Source organism: Argiope bruennichi, chromosome X1 (genome assembly GCF_947563725.1).
Source record: "Argiope bruennichi chromosome X1, qqArgBrue1.1, whole genome shotgun sequence".
Taxonomy (NCBI): Eukaryota; Metazoa; Arthropoda; class Arachnida; order Araneae; family Araneidae; genus Argiope; species Argiope bruennichi.
The window spans coordinates 72,635,564-72,659,907 of NC_079162.1; the positions used below are offsets into that span (position 1 = coordinate 72,635,564).

The 24,344-nt window shown below is 29.0% G+C and overlaps 1 protein-coding gene across 6 annotated transcripts in view; it reads left to right on the top strand.

The window, feature by feature from the left end:
- LOC129958284 (cullin-1-like) overlaps positions 1-24,344 on the top strand; it is a 78,957-nt gene that overhangs the window by 16,507 nt on the left and 38,106 nt on the right. For all 6 annotated transcript variants that reach the window (XM_056070631.1, XM_056070634.1, XM_056070632.1 and 3 more), the window contains 4 exons: positions 15,544-15,594; positions 19,243-19,333; positions 19,967-20,130; positions 23,603-23,765. In XM_056070631.1, the coding sequence (XP_055926606.1) occupies positions 15,544-15,594; positions 19,243-19,333; positions 19,967-20,130; positions 23,603-23,765 (469 nt within the window). The remainder of the gene's footprint in view (positions 1-15,543; positions 15,595-19,242; positions 19,334-19,966; positions 20,131-23,602; positions 23,766-24,344) is intronic.

Here is a 24,344-nt window from a genome sequence, read left to right on the forward strand (position 1 = left end):
CTTTGTAATATCAATCAAAATTGAAATGTTTAGAAATTTATTAACTACAGTAAACTTCTTAAATAATACATAGTAGGAAAATTTACAGCTAAAGAACCAGTTTTTATATTTAAGAAGTAAAGTTATCTATGTGTGTACTTCATATATAAAATAATTTTAATTTGTTTATTGCTGTTGTTTAAACATCCTTTGAGTTTCATTGCTTTAAAGAAATCTGTGTCAAAACTGTGAACATAAGGGAGTACATGGGAATAACTAGTAAAGATTTGGTATCGTAGATTTGCTCCTATTTTTTCTTGTTTGCTCCTATTTTTCTAGTCTTGTGCTCCGAAATTTTTTTATGTGGGGTTGGCAGCTCTGGGAAGGTGATGTCAAAATGAACTGAGTAAATATCTATAATCGAATAATTGGATTATGTAAACAAATTATTTTATATTACACTGATTACAAATGAATCAGAACTTTGATAAAATGGCATATAAATTTAGATAACATATCAATGAAAAATATATGTGCTTACAAGTGCTTTGAGCACATTTTCCGCATAAAAATTTTTGCAAATTTAGTTTTGAAACACTTTGTATAAATACTGATGATAAACTTTTAAATGTATTAAAGCAGTTTGTTTTAAACTTTTATATTATGTAAAGATTGTATAAAATATAAGAACTTGCATAGTATTATAGAATATGAAGAGGGAGTTTGCTGAAATATATCCATTTTAAGAATGGCAGTGCAATTTTGCTTGTTACAGCACCCATATCCTTCTTAATCCTTGAGTGAATCATTCAAATTCATGTAAAAATCAGAACTGTAAGCTTTTATTTTTTTTATATGAAAAATTATGTACAGTCCACCAAAAACTTACCCAGACGCTGTCAAAAAGTAATTACTGCATAGTAAATTTATAAATGTTTGTTGCAGAAATATGTTCTCTATAAGTGAGAGATTTTTCATACTTAGGTTTGCCTTCATATTTAGATTTATACGAACTCGGTCCCCCCTCCTTCAAATAGCAACATCCAGTTTCGAATGCATATCTAAATTCTCCAGGTTAATAAAGAGTGAATGCATATAGTATTTTGTTATTTTGTGTAAATGGTAGATGAGTTATAAACATTTGTCAGTTTCTAATATTAAATGAGAATTCTGGTTTTTTTCAACATATTTCAAGATATAATAAATCTTCAAATCTTATTTTATATTAAAGACAAAAGTTATGTCTTTTTTTAAAAATATAGCCTTTTTTAAACATTTTTTTTATTTAATTTTAAATTCATAAGTTAAAAATTTTTGAATAGAAACTCGCAAACATTCTGATGCCAAAAAAGCAAGACCTAAAACATCACTGTTCCAAATTTTATCAGATTCTGTCTAATAATTTTTAAGATATATAGCAATAACCAAAAGCTTTCAGAACAATATAATTTTTGTTTTCTTTAGGATGGGGAAGGCATTAAAAATTCTTTGGCAAAAGTAAAGAAAAATCACAAATAGAACAAAAATCAAATCATGTCTTCCAATGTTGTTTTAGATTAAGTTGTTTATATTTTTATTTAAAATAAAATCAATATATGTACATATATCTCTCCATTTATATTTCAAGCAAACGTTTGAGACAAAGAACCGATTTTCATGTGCATATAATTAGAGGATTTGAAGGTACACAACAGAAGATTTGAGGCAAAGATAGAACAGTAGAAATTATTTGCAAAGTCTTTAATTAATGAAAAAAATGCAAAAGCAAAATTCTGTTCAAAGATGTATGAACAAATAGAACACTGAAGAAAATATAAAAGCTATCCCTTTTATAAAGGTAATGCAGTGTCACTAGATTTTGACAACATTTGACTTTTTTTTTTAAAAAAAACTGAACAAACTTTAAAAATGTTACGGTAGATTTATTCTTATTTAATGCTATTGTAAGGAGAGACTTAAGTATAAACAAATTATTAAAAATTACTTGCAATATATTATTTGGTGGAAACTTGGCCATTTGAATTAGTAACATTATGCTCTTTATGTTTCAGTTTTAAAGGATTGCTTCAGGAAATAAGCATATGTCTTTTGCTTTTCAGCTGCTCCATAAACTTAGATTTAAGCTTTTTATATCAATGTGAATTGTTAAACATTCAATTTTTTAAAGATTTTAAGTGATATTCCTCAAATACTATTTAATTAATTTTTCTTTTGTAATTTAATTTTCTATATAAGTGCAAATAAAGATATGCACTTGAAATCCTTATTTAGTCATCGCTAATAGTAATTTAAAAAAATGCGTTAATTTTTCTTGGAGCAGAGTTGCTGTATTAATGACTGAAATGAAAATATTAACGAAGGAAAGTAGTACTAGAGTGACCTATTTGCTATATTGTATGTATTTGCATGTTATTTTGTACCGACTTGTCTAAAATTTTATAAGTGGGTATTTCTCATTTTTTGAAATCATTTAAAAGTCAAAAAAGGTGTACGTGGGTGGATGGGAAAATTTGAAGATTATGCAAATATGTATATAAAGATGGGTGTCCCCTTATGGGAATGCTGTTTACAAGAGGACATATTTCTCTTAAATTTAGCTTTTGTAGATAAGTAGTAAGAAGTGCGAAAGCTGTTTTGTTGGACCATACTATCAAAATTTGTGATTGAAGTAAGTTGTCTAGAATTGTTGGTTGTGGAGCAAGTTGTATAGAATTTTATGTTGTTGATTATATTGATTAATTGTAAATTTACCATTTCTTTGTTTTTCTATAAAGAATTGGAGAATATTGTTTCTTTTGTTACTATATTAATTAAAATTGCCATACCTTAATGTGAAAATAAATTTTCCAATGATATTTTATCATTGAATTACATCCTTTTTAATTCTGTAGAATCGTTTTCTTGTACTAATTGCATGCTTTTTGGGGGAAGGGGAGATATTTGATACACTACATAATTCTGTCTTTTAAAAAGTAATTGAAGAAAATATATAAATTTATCATGAGAATCGGGAATATCGTCAAAAAATGAAAACGGGTAAGTATTTTTTTAAAAATTGTTTTTTCTAATAGTGCCCTAGTGAAATGAGCATTATCATCTATAAAGAGGAATTTAAAGCCTAAAGCAACACTCAAAATGCAATGTATATTTATAGGGCTCTTTAGTATCTGGTATTAATAATTAATATCATTGCATGTTTTGTAACATTTTTTTTTTTTTTTGTCATTTTTGTATTGAGTTATTAAAAGAAAACACCATTAAAATAAGTCAAAGGGAAATATTCATGCTTTTATATGTTACTTATTGATGTGATTTCACTTTTTGCAGATTTAACAAAAAAAGGTTTAAGTATTCATAAATTTTAGATTTTATTGAGTATTAATATCTTTTATATGTTTTTGAGTTTAAAACATTGTGTATAATAAATTCCTTATAAACAATCTAAAAATATTACACAATAAAGAAAAAAATGAAACAATTCTATGAGTAAATGAGATTGGTAAGAGTGCAGTGTTTGCCATTTTCCAAACATTCCAAAGTTTAATCAGTATGTTGAAGAAAATGCAACTATCTGAATAAATAAAGAGCCTTTTATTGCATTGTATGTAATTTGTAACACAAGTAAAGATTTTGTTTCATTTTTAAACTCGGTGTTCTTTTTTGATATTGAGTTATCTTTGAAAACTGGATAAAGAAGGGGGGGGGATCTGTTGATAATTATGTATAAGAACAAAAACAGGCAATTGCTACTTATTTGTTTATATTTATATAAGCAATTGCTACACAGGGCGCCTCATAAATAAAGATCTAAACTTCAAGAGGTTATAGATCACATCCAAAAGAATGAGAACTGCATAAGAACTCTGGCAGAAGTGCCTATTGGAGGACTAGTAAAGGTATAAGACTTGGAAGGACGCAAGACAGGGATTAATGGGTAGACACTTATTGGACTAAATATTGACAAACAACGGTAATTACTACAACAGTTGCTTGAAGTTACCCCAATGCGATGCATACTTGACAGCATCTTATTAATTGCCAGACACTTGCCAACTTGCCTGGAGTTTCGTTAATGGCACCAGCAGCGGGGACGATTCCTGCTCATTTCGAATGGACCTCATAGATCCATTTCGAACTTCACAGAAGTTTCTTAAACCAGAGTTATGAGCGCCCCCCCCCCACACACACACACAGAAAAAAGTCAATGAAGGTTAAGTCAAGGAAATGGGAGAGCGCTAACCATATATTGTGAATCACATTTGCTAGTGCATGATTTATTAAGCCAGAAACCTAATCGAGAAAAATCAGATACTTTGCAAATGTCATACGGGATGGTAGGAGGTATGGCCCATCTAAGCAGTAACCCTCCACACTTACCCATATATCCACTGCGATGCACTGTTGTACCGCATGGAGCCGTTTACCACGGGGACAATAGTCTTTCAATAAATGTCTATTGGTCTGGTTGGAAACATCTTTTGTGAACCAGCACTCATCAGTAAACAAAACATGGCTGGAAAATTCACATTTTTGGACTTAACCACTACGCGAAATGCACATATGCAGGACAATCTTGAATGAAGTATCCGTGATTTTTTTAAAAATCTGTTTCTCAGAAATAGCGCTGCCTTCTGAGTTACATGAAAGTTTTTGCCTATAGCTTCTTGTGCAGCTCTTGTTCTTTTGGATGTGATCTATCACTCTTTGAAGTTTGCACCATTAATTATGCTCCACTCTTTATATAGTAAAGGTAATTATAATTTTATTTCATTTATCATTATTTATAGATGATGTTACTTATATTTTATTAAAATCCAGCATTATGTTATTGTTAAAGTTAAGTTTGTATTTTTTAAAATTCTTAAAATATTGTTACGGAAAAATTTCCACAAAGTTTCGAGAAAAAAATGACGTTTGCTAACATGAAGACACGAACATAGACGACACATAGCCGATATGTACACAAAAACAGTACTAATAACAAATAGCAACACTCTAGTAGCGAATCGTTTGTAAACAAATACAACAGCGCATAAAGCGACCAGACAGAACTGAGTATGAAGAGAGACTTCATGCAACTATTCATGTCTTTTCAAATGACTGCTATACTCCACTGACTCCTTGCTTTAGTTGTATTCAACTGTTGATTCACTACTGGCCCGCTTTGACGACCGGATACTCAGCACATGACTCGATAGTGCTTCAGTACTTGCCTCCAAGACGTGGCGCGCAGCTCAATGCTCTGATCGTTTGAACTCCCCTGAACGTTTGAGCTTCGCTGGGCTGATCCAACTGACTCTGCACTAACTCCAGTTTGGTCTGCCGGCTTTTTACAGCTTCCGAAGTAGGGTAGAGAAATAGCTAGAAGGACCATTGCAATTCGCGTCTTAATGGTTGTATAATCCAAATTTCTGTGATTCTAGAATCTTCTATTTTATGGCCAAATTCATCACCAAACCCGGCATCCGCTCAGCATCCAACAGAGCTGTCTGCAAAACTGTATTTTCTTACGATAGAACTAATTACACTGAGAAGCAACATTTCAGTTTCATAATGTGTGAAAGTACACATTATTGTAAGTTTTGTTCTTAAATCTATATTAGATTAAAATCTGTTGTAACCTTAAATTTTTATTGAAGAACAGTGTTTAAAATGTTATAAATGTATCTACGGATTATTAAAGGACTCCTCCCTCCGCTTTTTTTTATTTTACTTTCTGGTGTTGTGTTACGGCACATTTTTAAATGAAAATTAATGGTGGCCAGACAGAAGTTCCGAGATTCCCTGGAAAAGGTAGATAAATTTATTCTAAAACTGGATTTTTTTATATATATTTTGATAATTCTTACCAAACTAGACAATTGTCTAATTTTTTTTTTCTTACATAGAATGAAATGTTATTGGCAATTAATGAAAATCATTCGTTTACGAATAGTCAATAGCAAAAGCCATCTGTATTTTTGCATATTTGCCAGGTGAAATATTTACATTTAAATTTCTAAGTAACGAAAATTCGTCTTCGAAGGATCGCCAGTGCCGTATTTGGAAAAACTCCTTCAATTCTTGAATGCTTCTAATTGTATTTTCTGTTTTGAATATTAGTCTTATTTTTATGCTCTATATTTGTATCAGTATAATGATTTAAAAAAATCACCTCTTCCATCTAGGATTTCTTGCATAATTTGTAGTGTTTACTACGATAATCCAATGGTATTGCAATTTGTTAATTCATCGTTTGTAGATTGAGTTGTGGGGAGGCTTGGCTTAGCATTCCTTTTCCCAATCAAAACTCCTTAGAAACAGTAAAGTTGGTTACAGTAATATTTGGGAATGCTGTGGAAAAAGATTAAATACCACATATAATTTATTGTGTATATGTATGCATTTCTCGCAAATTTTTTTTTAATTATTATTATTTATTTTGTTTGTTTTGCTGGATGTCAAATTGATTGCGTGATTAGCAAAATTGCTTTGCTTATGCTTTGAGTGTGGAGAGCAATGTAACTAAGGTCTAGTTCCTATTAATTCTAAGATTTTCAACTTTTAACTGTCCTCTTTCAAACGGGGGGGGGGAATCAACTTATTTATTTTTTTCTTCAGACACCAAACCAATGGTACCACATGTTTATATATTTTATTCAAAGTTATTTCAAACAAGATGTATATTGATCTTGTGTTATAATCCAGCACTGACTTGTTATAAATAAATATTATACTAGAGTTAATTTATGTTTCTGTCTCTTGGAGATTTATTGAATTATGAAGTATCAGATGTCATTGTTAATATTTTTAAGTGTTTTTTTTAAAATTCATTTTGTGTATGCTCTCTAAATATTGGAAAGCATTGTAAATACAGATCCTTTGCTAAATTATGGAATCTTCAAAGTATTGAACAGAGGGTATAGCTAATATTTCCTTCCAACATTTTAAAAAAAAATTATTATTCTGCATATCTTAAAAATGCCCCTTATGCTAAATAAAAGGCTGCTGAATTTTAAAGTAATATTAAATGCATTAAGTTAATTTACATTTGTTATTTGATACATTATAGGTACATATTTCTTCTGTAATTTCCCCAAAAAAATGCTAAAAAAGAAATGTAACATTTCCCTTGTATGTTATGTATGGAACAATTTGCCACAAAAAATTACAAAATTCAATTATGCCTTTTTATTTTTCAATTTATATTTCTTAAACATTTTACTTTTTATGCAATAAAGAAGGGAAAGAAAATAAACAAACAAAAATAAAATGGAGATAAGGAACTAGTTTGCACGTTTCTCTGTATAATACCAATGAGCTAAAAGCATTCTGCCATTGTGCCAGTGATTTTGTTCAGTTTTGATATGAGTGTTGTAAATAGGACAAATGGTTAACACCTATTGGAAGAATACAAATTATTTCATTCGTAAGTACTCTGCTGATGTGCTTGTGATTTGGTTCTGCACCTTTTGTGAGTAAACCTGTAAAAAAAAAAAAGTTTCAAGATATGGTTAGTGAGCTAAAAGCATGTCTAGATGGACTCGTCTTCTAATGTTGTATATGTTAATTCATATGCAAATGCATATTTGCAAAAAAAAAAAAAGGGGGGGATGCTAAAGTTGATCTAAAACTTAGTAATTGAAAATGTCTTTTCTTTTGTTTTCCAAGCATTAAATCTTATTTATTATATATTGATTTTAATGAGAAAGAATAGAACTATTTTCCATATTCTGTAATGAGCATTCTGAAAGCGAGATCATTTTGAAGATTTTAAATGCACCTAGAAAATGTTTGGTGATTTTTTTTAAACCGGAAAATATCTGGTAAAATTAATCAACAGAAGTGATAACCACCTTGAGTGCCATTTATGAAGTAAAAATTAAAAGTTGTATAGCGACTAATATTTATATCTGGTAGCAAGTGATTGATAGATGAGGAAATGCTAAGTATCATACAAAAAAAAAAAAAAAGTAGAGGGTGAGTTATTTCTTTTATGTCTTTTATTTTGTCAGTATGACCTCACTAAAGGGTATATGCCTATGAAAGCATTTAATTTTTAATTCAATAATAAAATTCGACTGGCTGTTTATGTTTGAAATTCACAACTGACTGTACTGTAGTGGTTACTAAGTGACAAATTTTGAAAATTCGGCATCAGGAAGTGAGTGGAAAATTAATTGCAAATTTCCATCTTAACTAGTGTGAGGCAAATTGAATTATATAAAAGCAAAAAAAAAAAAAAAAAAGAAAGAAAGCATTTACTATTGCATTTTGTGTTAATTAAAACACGGCTGCTAAATGTCTCAATTTATAACTATATGTTTCAGTTCATGAAATTTCTAGTTGTCTCAAGCTAGTTTTAAAGCAATCCCGGAGCCCTAATATGTTACATTTTTTGAGTGTTGCAATTGTTGCTTGATTCCTTTTTTATAGTCAAGTCAATTTTTATGATAATGCCTTTTCTCTTAGGGTTTCTATTGCGGATGTTTGCAATGGACTGAAGATGTCTGGATTGTCCAGCCATTTAAAAGGAGCTCATTGCATAAATAGGATGCTTTAGCAAGGTGATTTGGAGTATGCTAAGATTCTTATATTTTCTAGTCTATTCCATTCCATTCAACAATTATTGTTTTAATGATTCTGTTTAGTTAAAGAAATTATAGTTTATACATTGTGGATTAATGGAGTTCTCAGTTTACTCTGGAAGATAAAATTAATACAATTTCTGAAAAGGTGGGGTATTAACTATTTTGTTTACATAGAACTATTCATATTTTTATAAGACTAAAAGACTGCTTTTGCTGATGTTTATTTCATCTCAGTCTGGCAAAACAATGCTCATTTTTCATTTTTTTAAAATTTTTTATTACAATCAAATGACTTTGTCAAACTGATTCAGCTATATTTCGGAAAGAACTTATAAGATTATTTATTCGTTTCTGTGGAATAGACTAGAATCTTAATCTGAGCATTCTAAATCAAATCTTTATTTGTAAACATGAATTTTTGCAATAGCTAAGTCATTGAGAAAAATATGCAAAAGAATTACTTCTGGAAATGTTTTATGATATATATCCAGCATTAAATATGTTAATATTATCTAAAAGTATTTTGTATATAATATTTACAGTATTATTGTATAGAAATCAGTTATGAAGGTTTATTTTGATTTAAAGTGCATTATGCTTGATTTATTGTAAAATATATTAGGCAGCTTTAAATTATTTGCATTGATCTTGCATGTACATGGCAAATTTAATCCTTGAGGAGATATATATTTTGCTAAACAGTTGTGTTTTTAATGGATAATTGCATACATATATGTGAAATGAAGGTGGAATAGGGACTTTTCACAAATTTACATTTTTACAAAGCCAATGTATTTGGGCATCACAATCATTACAACAATTTTCTGTGAAGGATATACCCTAAAAGCATTTAAGTTTGGTTGAAGCAGAAAGGCAGTGACGTAAACACATCCTTGTTTTATTCAATCACAGTATTGTATTTTTCGTATGCAGCATTTCTAGAGTGGATTGTGATGGAAGTTCAACGTATGTGATTAATTTAAAATAGTTCATAACAAAAGGAACATGTAGGTTTAATTTGACTATTTAATTGTTCATTGGGAAAGAATTTATTCCACATATTCATTTGTGTGTATATATGCCAGATGCCCACTTATATCTTTTACTCCTCTTAAATGACAGTATCTATAGCTATGAAAGTTATTCTCAAGTATATTAAAACAGTTATGCACCGTGCAGTGTGACCACTTAAAATACCACCTGATAGAAAACTTTGAAGTTAGCATTCCTATTTCAAAAAAGGAATATGATGGGGGGAAATGTCAATTACAAAGTTATAGAGCACTTTTAATTTAGTATATAAAAACGCCTTTCAAAACTAATGACAAAGCATGTGAAAAAGAGGGGGGGGGGATTATCACATGATGCTCTTATTTTCCTTATTCAAACTGCCCTCTGTCATCTGCAGTACAGATATGGCACATTTTCTACTTTTTAGCTTATCAATTGGTGTAATAGCTGATATGCTAAAAATAATGCATCAAAAGATACGTATTGTCAGGAGTTGTTTTCGTGATGATTAACTTTCCCCCCCCCTCTTTTTAACGTTTTGTGATGTCACAATTTCGAATATCACGAAAAACAAATGTGCATTTTAAATGCTTTGTTCTTAATATAAATATGTACAAGGTGCCTTTTTGTATTTAAGCCAGAAACGTTCGACAACTTTGTAACTGACTTTTTCTCCTTATCTGGTACAGTCGTTAAAAAAAAAAAAAAAAAAAACTTTTGTTACTTATTATCTTATCGTCACAAATTTGATTTTGATGGAAATGATTCGAGGGGGCAGGTTTGTTGAGATAGACAAACTGATTAATCGAGTTGTTAATTAACAACTCTCGAAATTTTTCGATTACGGCTATTAATTTTTTTTTTATTGATTCGATTTGTCGTACTGAAATCAACATCCGAATAAAACTTTATGAAATTCTGATGATAATTTCAATTGTTAGAAGGTGTTGAAAAATGACGCTTCCAATGCTGAATGAATCTTAAGAACTTTCGGCGATATCTGAGAAACTATTACATATTTCTTAAAAAATTTTTCACTCAAAGTACATCAGGGTTGCCACGCCACCGAGGAAACATAGGGAATTTAAAAATAGTCTGTAAAAACTGGGCAGAGAATTAAAAAAAATTTCATAAAAATCTGAAAATTACAGGGATTTTTAAGTTCCTTAGTTATTTTTATCCTATGTAAAAAATGCCAATCTCTAATGATTACAAGAATAAAAGATAGTAGTCATAGTTTCCGAAAAAGAAAAATGCCATTAGCGATTTTGTAATGCGGAATCTCATCCTTTTTCTACTCTTTCTGTATAGATCAGCCCAGTTTCGATTTGCGAGATGGTTATTCTTTTTCCATGAGATTCCCGAATTGCAGCCTGAGCCCGCGCGAAACTGCGTAAAGGAGTAGAATACATTTCTCAGGCGGGAATAGTAACATTCACTCTGTGGAAGCAGCGCGGTGGTGTTTAATACACCAAACTTGAGTTTTTGAATGGTTTGTTTATTATTTGAGAAGTTGTGAGCGTATTCAAAGTAGATTAGAGAAATTTTTAAAAACAATGAGCTGCTCAAAAACAATATTTAATACGAATTGTGTGGATAAAAAAGCAATCTTGATTTTGTTGAATGGGTGCGAGAAGCTCCGCAAAATCCATTTGTTGCAAACTGCTCGCTTTGTAAGAAGATAATAAGCCTAAGTAATATAGAAAAATAGGCACTTACTAGTCATGCCAAAACAGAAAAACATCCAACACTGCGTGCCAGTTCAAAAAAAAAAAAAAAAAAAAAAATCATTTATGTTGTACTTAGTATCTAAAAGCGACACAGGAAAAGATGACACGGCAAATTTAATGTCCAAAAAATAAACTGATTTTGGACTTTATAGTTCAAGTACAATTATTTAAATCTGAATTCTAATGGGCCTTAAAACTTGTTGTCACATTCGTCCTTTAATGCATTCAATGTTATATTGGAAATATTTTCAAATATGTTCACTGAAAGTGAAATAGGAAGAAAAAAAAAAAAGTATGTTATGCCGTACAAAAATGTCGTATTTGTTATGTATTTGCTCCGTATACCGTATTTGTTATGGATTAGCTTCATGAAACTCATTGCTGAAAAATCTGCAGAAATTGATACCCCAAATACATGAATAGTCACAAATGAATAAATAAGAAAAGTAATATTGCTGTGTAATGTTTTTTCTTAAGTAATCCTTAAATGATTTCTTTCATGATAACAAAAATGTTTCGTGTTTTATTTCACCTGAGTCCTTAACTTTGTGGGACTTGCAATTAAAGAGCATGACAGGTAATATCTGCCCCCCCCCCCTTAATATATAAATTTTGTCTTGTTAAATTCTGGATAATAAATAAAAATAATTTTTTTTTCTTTCGAAATGTTAAATATAAACCTTTTAATTCGCTTTTATTTCGAATTATATTAAATTGTTGCTTCCTTACCTTGCTTTTTCCATTCCTTAAAACCATATTGTGTTATAATTGCCATAACCATATTAAGCCATATTGCATTATACTATATTTGCGCATTTCCTCGTATCTTGAATATACGTACAGGATAAACGCAGGGAATTTATTTTCCAGATTTGAGTGGCAACCCTGTAATTTATCATATTTCATAAAGACATGAAATAAATAACACGAATTTAATTTGTATGAATTTTTAATGTGGGGGAAAAAAAGTGAATTGTAAAGTAATAAAATTGTTACTTGGGAGCAAAGCTGATGTACTAAAGTGCTGGAATCCAAAAAAATTGTGTTCATATCCCAAATAATTTTCGAGATATTCTCGAAAATTACAAAATTTCCACAGTTGATTTGCAATGCTGACTTTTTGAGGAACCGTATATTAAATTTATTTGTATTTATAGATCTAATATTCATGAAACGCGAGCTTGAGCGGCCATTATAATATCGAAGTTGGTTAGATATTAAATTTATTTTCTGATCAGACGATTAATCATGAATTCAGCTTTCTTCTTTCATTCTTTAAGAAAATGTTTTTTTATTCCTCCCACTCAGACAATATAAAATTAGATTGCAAGACAGATTGATTATTTGAATGTTAATTTTTGCTCTTTACGGCAGTTAAATGCAAGTAAATGAAATAAAGATCCAAGGAAATCCGTACCATTTCTTACTGTTCAGTAAATTAATTAATGCTAAAATAAGGAAATTAATTAATATCGGTTATTAATATTCTTGATGGCTTAATGTTGAGCACTCGTTCAAAAATTTCTTTCATTAGGTAGAGAATATTTTAAAAATATCTTTAAAATGATTCCTTCAGAACTATAATATCTCCTCTTTGCAACTGAGTTTATGAAAAAATATTGTTTTCGAACCTCTACTTTGAGATATTGTAGCATGAAAATGTGCTTGACTCAATTCATTTGTATTTATTTATCTTGGTTACATCAGCCAATGCATAACAGAAAGAACGTCCATTACTCAGTCATTCTTACTGTAGTTTACAGAGTAAACTTAATAAATCTTCTATCCGACTAACAATTGTTTCTGCCTGAAAATGAAAGTTCATCCTTGTAATAAACATCGATAATTTCATTGGCTTAAAAAGTTCCCCAGTCAGCAACTTTATACACATACATAAAAAGACCTGCTAAATCGAATTATTTAAAAAAAAAAAATCTTTATTTCCATAAAGGAAAAATTTTGAGGTGGTAGTTAGACGGATTAATTATCTCAACAAACTTGCTCCTTTAATCCATTTCCATCAACACCAATTTTGTGAAGATGCGATAATAAATAACAAAGTTATAGTAGATTTTTTTTGTTATTGATGACTGTACCATTTTCGAGATAGGAACATTATCTCTAGAGTTTTCTGTCAAATGGCTCTATAAGTAGTATTATCATGTAGCTCATAGCTGTTTTACTACACTTAGACACAACTTTCATGACTGTAGATGGTGCAATTCAGAATGTAATGGATTTAAGTATGCACCTTATGTATCTATAAATATATTATAAATATTGAATGTATATTTAAATATTAATTCAAAATAAAATAAAACTTAGATATGTAATTTTCAAAATTGCATAATTTTCCTCATTTTGTAGAATAGCATTAATTTTCCCCCCCTTTTTTTGTGTGTGATAGAATTGAGTGCATGTTTTAACGTAAGTGCTGTATTAATGTTTTTAAGGATTATTGCAATTACCAACCTAGACAGTATTTAAACTGTATATGGCTGTTTCAGTCAATATAATTTTTTGTTGCAATTTGTATAAACTATGTTCTGTTTTTATTAGTGCTTTATGAGTTGCATCAAAATATGTAAAGGCTTACATTGCACTTTTATATAAAATAATTTTAGTCCCTAGTGCCTGTTTTTTGACATTTTTCTTCATATTAATTTCATATAATTAATCTTGTAATTCTTTTTAAAGTTTTTTACATTCCTCATAGTAGTTCAAACAATCCATGCTTAAAGTTTTACATTTTGGAATTAGTTGAATAAAAGTATGTCACTTCAGCATTTGATTTATGTGAATAAATGCATCAAATTAAAAATTTATATCTGTTAAGACATTAAAGTTTTATGCAGAAATTAAGTTTGAAAAATTCTGTAAAATATTAATTTTTAATAAAATAATTCTCAGTTTTAAATATCTATTATATATACTTCATTTTTTAGTTTGAGTAATTTAGTTTATAAGTTTGAAGGTGATACATACATTTTCTAATGTGGCAATTTTCCTTTATTGCTATATATTTTTTGTAATGCTGAGAAAGAAGAATTCTGATGTATTGTAGCTCAACAGAGTTATCTGTTGAGCTGTATTTCTTTATAGTATATGGTATTATGGCATTTATTTAGCCAGAGCTGTAGTCTTCATTGCTTCAGTTATAGCACGAATCTGGGTGTAATATAATGCTGTTTCATTTTTTTCCATTAAAAATTACTAATTTATACCTTTTATATTTGAAAATTAATTTGTGGCTAAATTGCTTGCATGTCTCTAAATTTTCACTTTACGTTGACTGTAATATAAGTAGAAAATGAATGACAGACATTTATTTAGTCTGTTTTAATCATCAATACCTTTTGGTCTGATTTCAACCAAATAATTAACTAGTAGCATAGTAACTGAATCACTTTATGAAAAATATGCACATCATTTTTTAAATAAGAAAGTAACTTTCAGTATTAATTTTTGCATCATTTTTCAAGAAATAAGTCCTTATACTATTTTTTCAATTACCTGTTTCATAATTACTTTTCTTCTTTTTTGCCAGCATTACAAAATCTTAATTGTATGGGTTTTGTAAATGATAAAACTTTCAGCCATTAGTATTTTAATTACTGTTTTATCTTATAACATAGTAAAATGAATTCATAGATTTATATTTCATTGATAGTTTGGACTTAGCACAGCAGTTGGTTTCATTTGGATATGACTGGTATGAACTAACTTTGACAGCATGTTCTAAAATGATCAACTAAAGAAAACTTTTTCGTTATTTGAAACTGAATGTAAGATTTTGAGATTTGTCTTCAGTTTTTACCATGCTTATATCATTGGAAATTTTAAGCATTTGGTAGAAACTTATCAATCTTAAACATCTGTGGTATTAAAATTGAAACTTTTTCTCTCTAATAGCTTCCTCAGACTATGCTTACTTACATTGATTTCTTCAGTGATCTTTGGAACTTTTGTGTAATCCCCCCCCCCTGACTGTATATTCGATCCTTCTGAAGATCAAATTAATCAAATCATTTTATGCTGGTTACATGCATCTCAAGAATTTGATGAGGCAAAATTAAAATTGTGGGCATTTTATAAAGTGCATTGGGGGTTTGTTAAATGGCAACTAATGCATTGTTTATCTTCGATTTTTTTTTTTTTTTTTTTTTTTTTGTATATTTTCTCAAATTTGTACTATTTGTTAATATTAAATTTGTACTATTTGTTAAGTAAATTATAATTTAAACATTTTTTAGCTTGCTCTTGTCTCCTGGAGGGATTTCCTATTTCGCCCTTTGCATAAGCAGGTGCGTATGAACATTTATATGATAACAATTTTTTGTGGAATAGGAAGATAACTTTATTTCTACCTTAATTATTAAATAATTATTTTCTTGTTTAAATATGACTGACAAATGAGATCTTATTTCTTTTTTGATTTTAAGTTGCAGATTGGAAATTAAATCCAACTTTTAGAGTATATTATTATTACAAAAGGAGGCTCTTGTGTACTATTCTTTTTATGTAATCTTATTTTTGAAAGATACTCTATGCTTCATTTTAATGCTGTCAACTATACTTTTGTTACCAGAGTTCTTCTGGATGGATTCAATTTAATTTATTATTTTGCGAATAATAAATAAAATCTTGCTATCATTATAAATAGCTAAATTTTGCTATTTGTTGTAATAACAACAAATAGCAAGATTTAGCTCTTTATTAATGCATTATCTAGAAATACATCGGGAAAGATACCATAAATGCAGATTTGTACATAACGTTTTAAAAATTTCCTTAAAAGATTATGATTATATCGGAACAGCCAACCTACTAAAGATACTGTCGTAAAAGTAAGAATGTTTACTAATGGATACTGTGCCTAAAATTTTAATAAACGATTTAACTTCATTTTTAATAGCCTGAAAATTTTTTAGTTTCTTAGAGTACAAGTCTCTAAGAAACTAAAAATTTAGAGTACAAGTCTCAACAAATATGGCATTATTACATTGAGAGATATTGGCATTTTCTATTAGGGATTTGTTTCCATAATTAGATATATAAGCTCTCTACTTTTCTCTAGAAGTCTAATATTATTTTTTGTGACATTTTGAAAACATCTTTAAAGTGAATTTATCTTTCTGATAAAGAGAAAAATTAAGTATTTTAGAAGTTTATAAAAAAAAAAAAGTAGTATATTTAATTTATTGATAAATGCAAATCCAGCCCCCCCCCATTGCTTGATAGGCAACAAAGTTTTAAGCAAATGTTGTTTTATTGTGAAAGATTTTATTTAAAAAAACCTGATAATTCAAATAAATTCAGTTAAACTGGCATGGGAAAAAAATAATGGTGGAAATGGCCCATTTCTTTTTAAAGACATGATGTTTGTTATGCATTAATTATAGACAAATAATTTGATCAGTATGTTTGTAAAATTAAATAACTGCAGCTGTGCAAAATATTTAATAGGAAATAAAATCCCCATTTTTCATTGACTTGTATTCTAATGACTTCAGAGAATATTCCATCATATTTAAAATTAACAATTATTAATAAAATATGGCATTTGTAAAAATTTTTTAAAATTCTGATTTAAAATTTTTGTTGCTGCCGAAATTTTTTATATTTTCTGATGTTCCATCTACATAGAAAATATTTGATTCAAGAAAAGTATGATAAGTAGCATTTGAATACCAAATAAAAAGCCATGGATGTTTTGAAATTAGTAAATGGGCCCCAGAATGCATCATTTTGGAAAACACACAGAAAACTGAATGACTTGAAATGGTGCATGTCCGAATAAAATGACCAGTTTTGCCATTCAAAAAATTTTGTAAACGAATTTAATAAATTATATTGCCTGTTAAAAATTGCTTTGTAATTATAAATGCATATGCAAAATGTGTCAAATGCTTTATATTTAACAACAAAAAATTCAGGAGAATAATTAGTGTACTATTTATCAAGATATAAATAAATGTTTTAAAATTTTATTCTAATATTATAGGATCAGAATTTTGTTGGCATATGATGTCAAAAGAAATAGACCTTGACTAATAAGTTTTACTTCCTAGAACAAACTTTTGATGTAGTTTTGAAGTGCGTTAAGGAAAACGAGTATTAGCCTTTAAAAATGTTGAAGTTTATTCTAATTTTAATATATAAAGGGCCTATTATGAAACATCTAGTATTAAGATTATCAACAGTTATTGGATTTAAACAAAAAAAAAAAAAAAGCAGAAAAAGACATACATAAATGATTGTTAATCAAAAATGTTTTATGGTCATTCAAAACAAAGGAGGGGGGAAGCCATTTTAAAGTTATGTTCAATACATCAACATTTAGATCTGTTGAATATGTTAATTCATTTTTTAATGATTCATTTAAATGAAAAATTTTGAATAATCTTATTTGATTGTTTCAGGAAGGATGTCAAAATAAAACTGAGTGGCACTTTTTTCTTTCTGTGACTGTACATATTTCAAATAAGTATTTAAAAGGGAATTAATAATATACTACCAAGTTTCATATTTAAAATTAATAAATTCAACGGTGAAATTTTATAGCTATCAGAAGACTTATGTTTGAATAATTTTAGTTTTTACTATGCTTTCATAATTAATAGTTTAAACAATTATCATAATTTTAGCTTGTAAATACTGATAATTCTCATTAAGCAATGCAATGCCATACATTCTTTTCAGGTATTTATTATGTAAATTAGTTTGTGAGCTTGTGGATTACATGGAGAAAGCTGTTTAGACTTAAGTGATAAGGTCTCAGCTTTAGAACTGAAGGGTTCCATTTTCTAAACTTGATTCCTTTAATGATCCATTCTATATGCATGCCTGGAACATGTTAAATCTGATGTCATCACCTGAGCTTCCTTTTTTTTTTTTTTTTAAATTTAGTATGGAGATTGTAAAGTCAGCTAAAGTATGGTCCTAATAATCTTGTTGGGATTCAAAATTATGAAATTTATCCCTCAAATAACCCTCGTTCTTCTAGAGCGAACATTAATATAACTAAACTGAACTGGTTAATTGAGCCTTTCTTTTTTGAGAATACCATGTTGTTTACAGTTACGCCAGAAGTACATTATACCATTTATTCAAGAAATATTCTTAAAAGAAAGATCGTTTAATCAGTATAGGGTACATGTCCATTATTATCATGTCTTGAATGTCTCTGTTGGAATTTTGTGAACTGGATGATGAGCTAATATTTAACTGCATTCTCCAGATTGTATTTTAGTAGATTTATATTTTTGGGAGGAGATACATGAAATGTGTTTATAGTTCAATATCAGCAACAATCAATGAGTTAAGAGAGAGCATTGAAATAGAATGAACTTAAATGCCAAATTTACATGCTTAATGTCATGTGAAATTCTATCATTCAGTTTTGTTTACATCATATGGTGAGTTTTAAACACTTGTAATAACTGACAAATTTGTACATTTATATAAATTTTAGTTCGGAAAATGTAATGTTTTTAGTTTATGTAGTATTTATTTAAAGTATGTATATATTTTTCTGAGACATCTATATGATTGTGAAAAGTACTATACTTTAATCCTCTTTTATAAGCATTATTCTAATGATATCAACTATAAGAAAATGGGCTGTTGTGAGTTTGAATTCATTTTTCTGTTAGTCATGGTTTTTCTCCCCCACTTTTTTGTTTCTGATTGCTTGTCAGGGCTGAAATGCTATGTAAAAGCATCCATGGCTCTTTTAAGATACTTTTCTAAGTAATCTAGTTTAGCAATAATCCCATATTTGTTAGAAATTGTATTCTTAAGTTTCAGAGGAACAGCATTTTATCTCCAATGTTGAGAGGAATGAATTTCATTTTTATATTTGCAGATGTCTTATTACTTTTGAATGAAATGTCATTTTTATAAATTGTATAATTTTTAATCATAAATTGAGTGCGATGTTGTTTGTTTAGGTAACCAGTGCTGTTTTAAAGCTTATAGAGAAAGAACGAAATGGAGAAACGATTAATACTAGACTTGTGAGTGGCGTAATGAACTGCTATGGTAATAACTAACTTTCTATTCTTTCATGTTTCAGTTCCATTTATTTTTTGAAAGTTAATGGTTGAATTCATAATTGTATTTAAATAACAATATTTTTCATCTGCGATATGTATTGAGATACAGAGAATAAAGAGAAATCTACAGAATTCTCTTATGTTGAGATTATATTCTAAAATTATTATATTCTTTATATTTATATTAAAATTATTATATTCTTTATATATTTACTATGCATCTATTTGTTAAAATATATGTCATGAAATTAAAACTTTTTGGCTGTATGAACCTTGCTGTGTGTAGGAAATTTTATTTGTAATTTGCTTTCCATTGAATTGCAAATTACAATGAAAATATGAATGATTACATCTAAACAGATTAAGATTTGTTATATGAAATAAGCAACTTTTTAAGAAATTGATAAGATTTAAGAATGGAGAATAGCAAAACTCATACTGTGATATTAGTATTAAATACCTATTTTGCATGCAAATGTGAAAATTTGTTATTAGAATATAATTTATTTTTGTCTTTTATTTCTATTTTCTGGAAAATAAAAGCACATCTTGTATTTTTCTTTAGTTTATGGTTAGTAACTATTAATGTATTAATGTTTGTGTCTTTTTTAAATTTTAGTTGAATTAGGATTAAATGAAGATGATCCTTCTGCAAAGGGGCAAAATCTTTCTGTATACAAAGAGGCTTTTGAAAACACATTCCTTAATGACACAGAAAGATTTTATACTACAGAGAGCACAGATTTCATTCGTCAAAATCCTGTTACAGAGTATATGAAAAAGGTCTTATTGTTTGAAAGAATTATTTTTAAAATGTTTTTTCTATTTTTTTCTATATACTGTTTTCATATCTGGTGTTTTCTCAAAATTCTACTGAACAGGACATGGCATTCTAAGCTATTGGAAACCATATTCATAATCATGAATCGCATTGTTTCACATTATTTTGTATAACATAAGCATAAGTACAGTGAAACCTCTTATGCTTATACAGTCAAACTTCTTATGCTCGGAAAGGAGGAGCAACAACTCCTCTTTTCCGAGAAAATTTCACCGTTCCGAAGGGGTGGCTGCTTTAAGGGGTTTTCTCTACAGTTGAAGATAATTGAAATAATACATAATATAAAGTCTGACACATTTAAAATGAAGTCTAAGACATATAAAGAGAAAATAGTACTTATTCAATGTTTTACATTTTATTGTAAAAACGATATAATTTGACTCCGTTTTAAATTTTTAGGCTTTTTAAAAACAATTTTTTCACATTCGTCATTCAGTTTAAAAAGTAAATCTAACCGTAAAAAACTTACCTTCGATAGACTTGTCAACTAAAAGACGTTTATCCCAATCGGAGCTTTCATCAAAGCCCTCAACTGCTGCTTCATGCTAGAAAGATTCGGGATAGTATTCTACTCCAGCAAGTTTTAAGAGCTCTATTAATTGATCTTCCACCGTCGATTTGTCGAATATATCTAATTGTCTCTCGATGATTTATCTACTACCAATTGCACAACTAACGAAACGTTTAGTGATCACTTCTTGGCTTATTTTTTTCCCAGGAGGTTTTTATCCGGTTAAGATCTTCAACAGAAATTGTGTGTGTGTTTCAATGTTCGTTAACACTTTCGCATGCATTCATACGTGCAATGACTTGTCGCAGAGCGCATAATCTGTATTCCATCATGGGACATTTTATAACACCGTGATCCAATGGTTGAAGATTTGATGTATTGGCGGTAGAAATAACAGTTTGATATTTGAGCTGAGTTCGTGCATATGATATGCTGCATTGTCCACAAGGAGAAATTTCCTGGTTTGATTCTTCTTGTTTTGTTGAAATTTATCAGCCATTCCTTAAAGATGGATGATGTCATCCATGCTATTTTGTTCACGTACAACGACATACCAAGACGGTTTGAATGTTTTACTCTAAAATACCTGGATCTTTGACATCTCCAAACGACCAGGGGCGTTTCTTTCTCTCCAGCTGCGTTTGAACAAAAACTATAGTAATTTCGGAATTTTTCTTCTTGTTTCTTCAGAGTTTTGAATTATACTTTTACTAACCAAAACGGGCGCGCGTAAAAAAAAATGACAAAATTAAAACGTTTTTTTTTTTTTTTTTTTTTAAACATCCAGCTAAAAGCAATGGAAACCGCTCATGCCAATCTTCACGTGAACTGAGATCAACATTCGCCGCTTCGCCACATAGTGATCAAAAAGTGGTGTTATTTCATGTACAAAATCTGCTTAGCCACACGTTACTGGCAGAAAATTTTTTTAATCCCAGAGCATTCGCAAGTTGTTTTGCCTTGTGTTGAATTATAGGTCCATTGACAAGAATCTTCGCGAGAACAGTTTTAGACCATTCCAAAACAGCCTCATTTATGTCGATATACTTTTCGTATCTCATCTGTTTAACACCACGAAATTTGAAATCTTCGTATTCTTTCAAAATCAAATCCTTTTCATTAATGGTTTTTTTTTTATATGCATTTTCCGCTGCTAACTTCCTTTCCAATTTGCCGTTCTGATATTGATGCAGAACTTGAATGCTCTGCTCGAGATTTAGAATAACGCGCTTCAACATCATTGCAACTGTGGTCTAACTAACTAGTGAAAGGAACGCGAATGACGTTTTTGATCCAAAATCATCGGAATCTACTAATAACTCATAGAAAGCAAATACAAACTACCTTTCTAAATCTGACCTTAAAGCTTTCGGCTCATTGTTAGAAAGAGGAAGCGATTACATTTTGCTGAAAAATGAGATGGACGAACCCACGCGACGGCCGTTCAGACGAGGTTTGGTGACCGTTGCTGGGGTTATTTTAACATTAGGTCTATGGATTGAAAAATCCGTGCCATGAAAAATTGACCATTAAGAGGGGTGGCCGTTCTAAGAGGTTTCACTGTAATTCATAAGTTTTTATTTTTGACATGGTGCATCTCCATTTGGGATCGTTTGATTTTTGCTAACGTTCTTAATTGTATTTTATAAAGTATCTTGATTGTTTCTTAATTGTATTTATTAGAGATAATGTTTTGTCTTCATTTCTTCTCCCATTAAATTTACTAAATAGGAAAAAAAAAAAGTTTTTGAATTCTATGATTATAGATTTATTGAATTTATGAGATCAGAATGTAAATAGACCAGTGTTTTTTGAGGCTTGTGACATTTTATGCAAAGTTACTTGATTTTTAAAATTTAAAGTTTCATGTTAAAACAATTCATTAATTTCATATTGATTGTTAATAACTTTTTGAAAAGAAGTCTTTGAAAAGTTTCAGCAATCAAATGAGAATAATGAAAGTAATTTAGAAGAGATTTGTATAAGGCACATATTTATATGAAATTACAAAAATTTTGGCCTTACAAAAATTATAGAATAATATTCAAGAAGCACTCTTCAAAATAAATGAAATTTTTTTGAGATTTGAAGTTTGATTTGTTATCTGGTACAATGAATTTCTTTGAAATTGATGTCAAATCTGAAAAGAAAACTTTGCTTACTTTTAATAAATTTTCCAAAAAAAAAAAAAAAAAAAAAAAAAATTATTGGAACATGTAGGAGAAACTCTATTGAAGATGTATAGGTGGACTCTTAGTAGTGATTACTTTTATTTGGTTATGGTAAAACTAATGCGATATATCTATAAAGATATAAGTAATTGGAGATTATGGATGGATGAATCTTAAACTTCTCATTACTTTCTACTACTTATAAACTTTCATTAATAATTTCTGAGTTCATTCTCCAATTATTTCATGCTGTTGGAAAGTTGATATATTTACCTATAGGTACATTGTGTTTGAAATTATATATATAAAATTTATGAAATGTCTTTATATATAATTTTTATTTTGTTCAGCAGTTGTCTTTAATATTTCAAATTACCATAGAATCAATATTGTAATCTGATTATATTATATGTTAATATTTCAAATTACCATAGAATCAGACGATTATAATTTCAAAATTTAACAATTGTCAAGGTGTTGCACATAGAATTTTGTTTTGCATCAAGCCTTAATAATGTATTAAAAATCTCCCTTTTATAATTTGTCAAGGTTATAAATGGATAAAACTCCGTAGGAAACAAGCAAATTATTTTCAGTTTTATGAATTTCTAAAAAAAATAGCATAATGAGACTTACGTTGATCTGGTTCTGAAGTATAGATATATTTTTTAAATATTATGATTTATTTTTTCCCTGTTATATCAATACTCAGTATGAAAATTTATTTTATAGGCTGAACAAAGACTTCAGGAAGAACAAAGACGTGTCCAGCTATATTTACATGAAACTACTCTTGACATAGTTGCTAAAACATGTGAAAAAGTTCTAATTCAAAAGCATCTAGAAATATTTCATTCAGAATTTCAAAATCTCCTTAATGATGATAAAAATGAAGGTAAGACAGTATATTAATTATGTTTTTTATCTAATATAATAAACCAATGTTGATTTTAATTTAACTTATACAAACCAACCAAGGTAATCTTTGATGTTCCATTTTATAAATTATATATATATATGCACGGCCGTTTAATTATGTGTGTATAAACTTCTAAGAATAGTAATTGCTCAATGTGAATAAAAATAATATAGCTTTTGCAGGATTAGAAATGTCATTTTCTTTCTGTAGATGATGATAAAGGTGATTTGTCAGTCATCAAGCTAAAAGGAATAATTTGTCCTTGTTTCAGTTATCCACAGTGTGTTGTATTTACTCTGAAGTATTTTTCGAAAAGTGTAATGGGACCTCCAATTCTTCCTTTTATTTTAATGTTTACAGACAATTCAACTTTCATTCATGGAAAGCTACCAATCATGTACGAGGCTTATAAATATAATGGAGAAACCCACTCTACTTAAACATATCTAGCACAATAATGTACTGCTATCTGGCTTTATAGGAGAAATCTTAATAAGTTAATACCTTTTGCTTGTTCAAATGGGCTGATATAGCCTAAATACTTCTGGAAGAAGT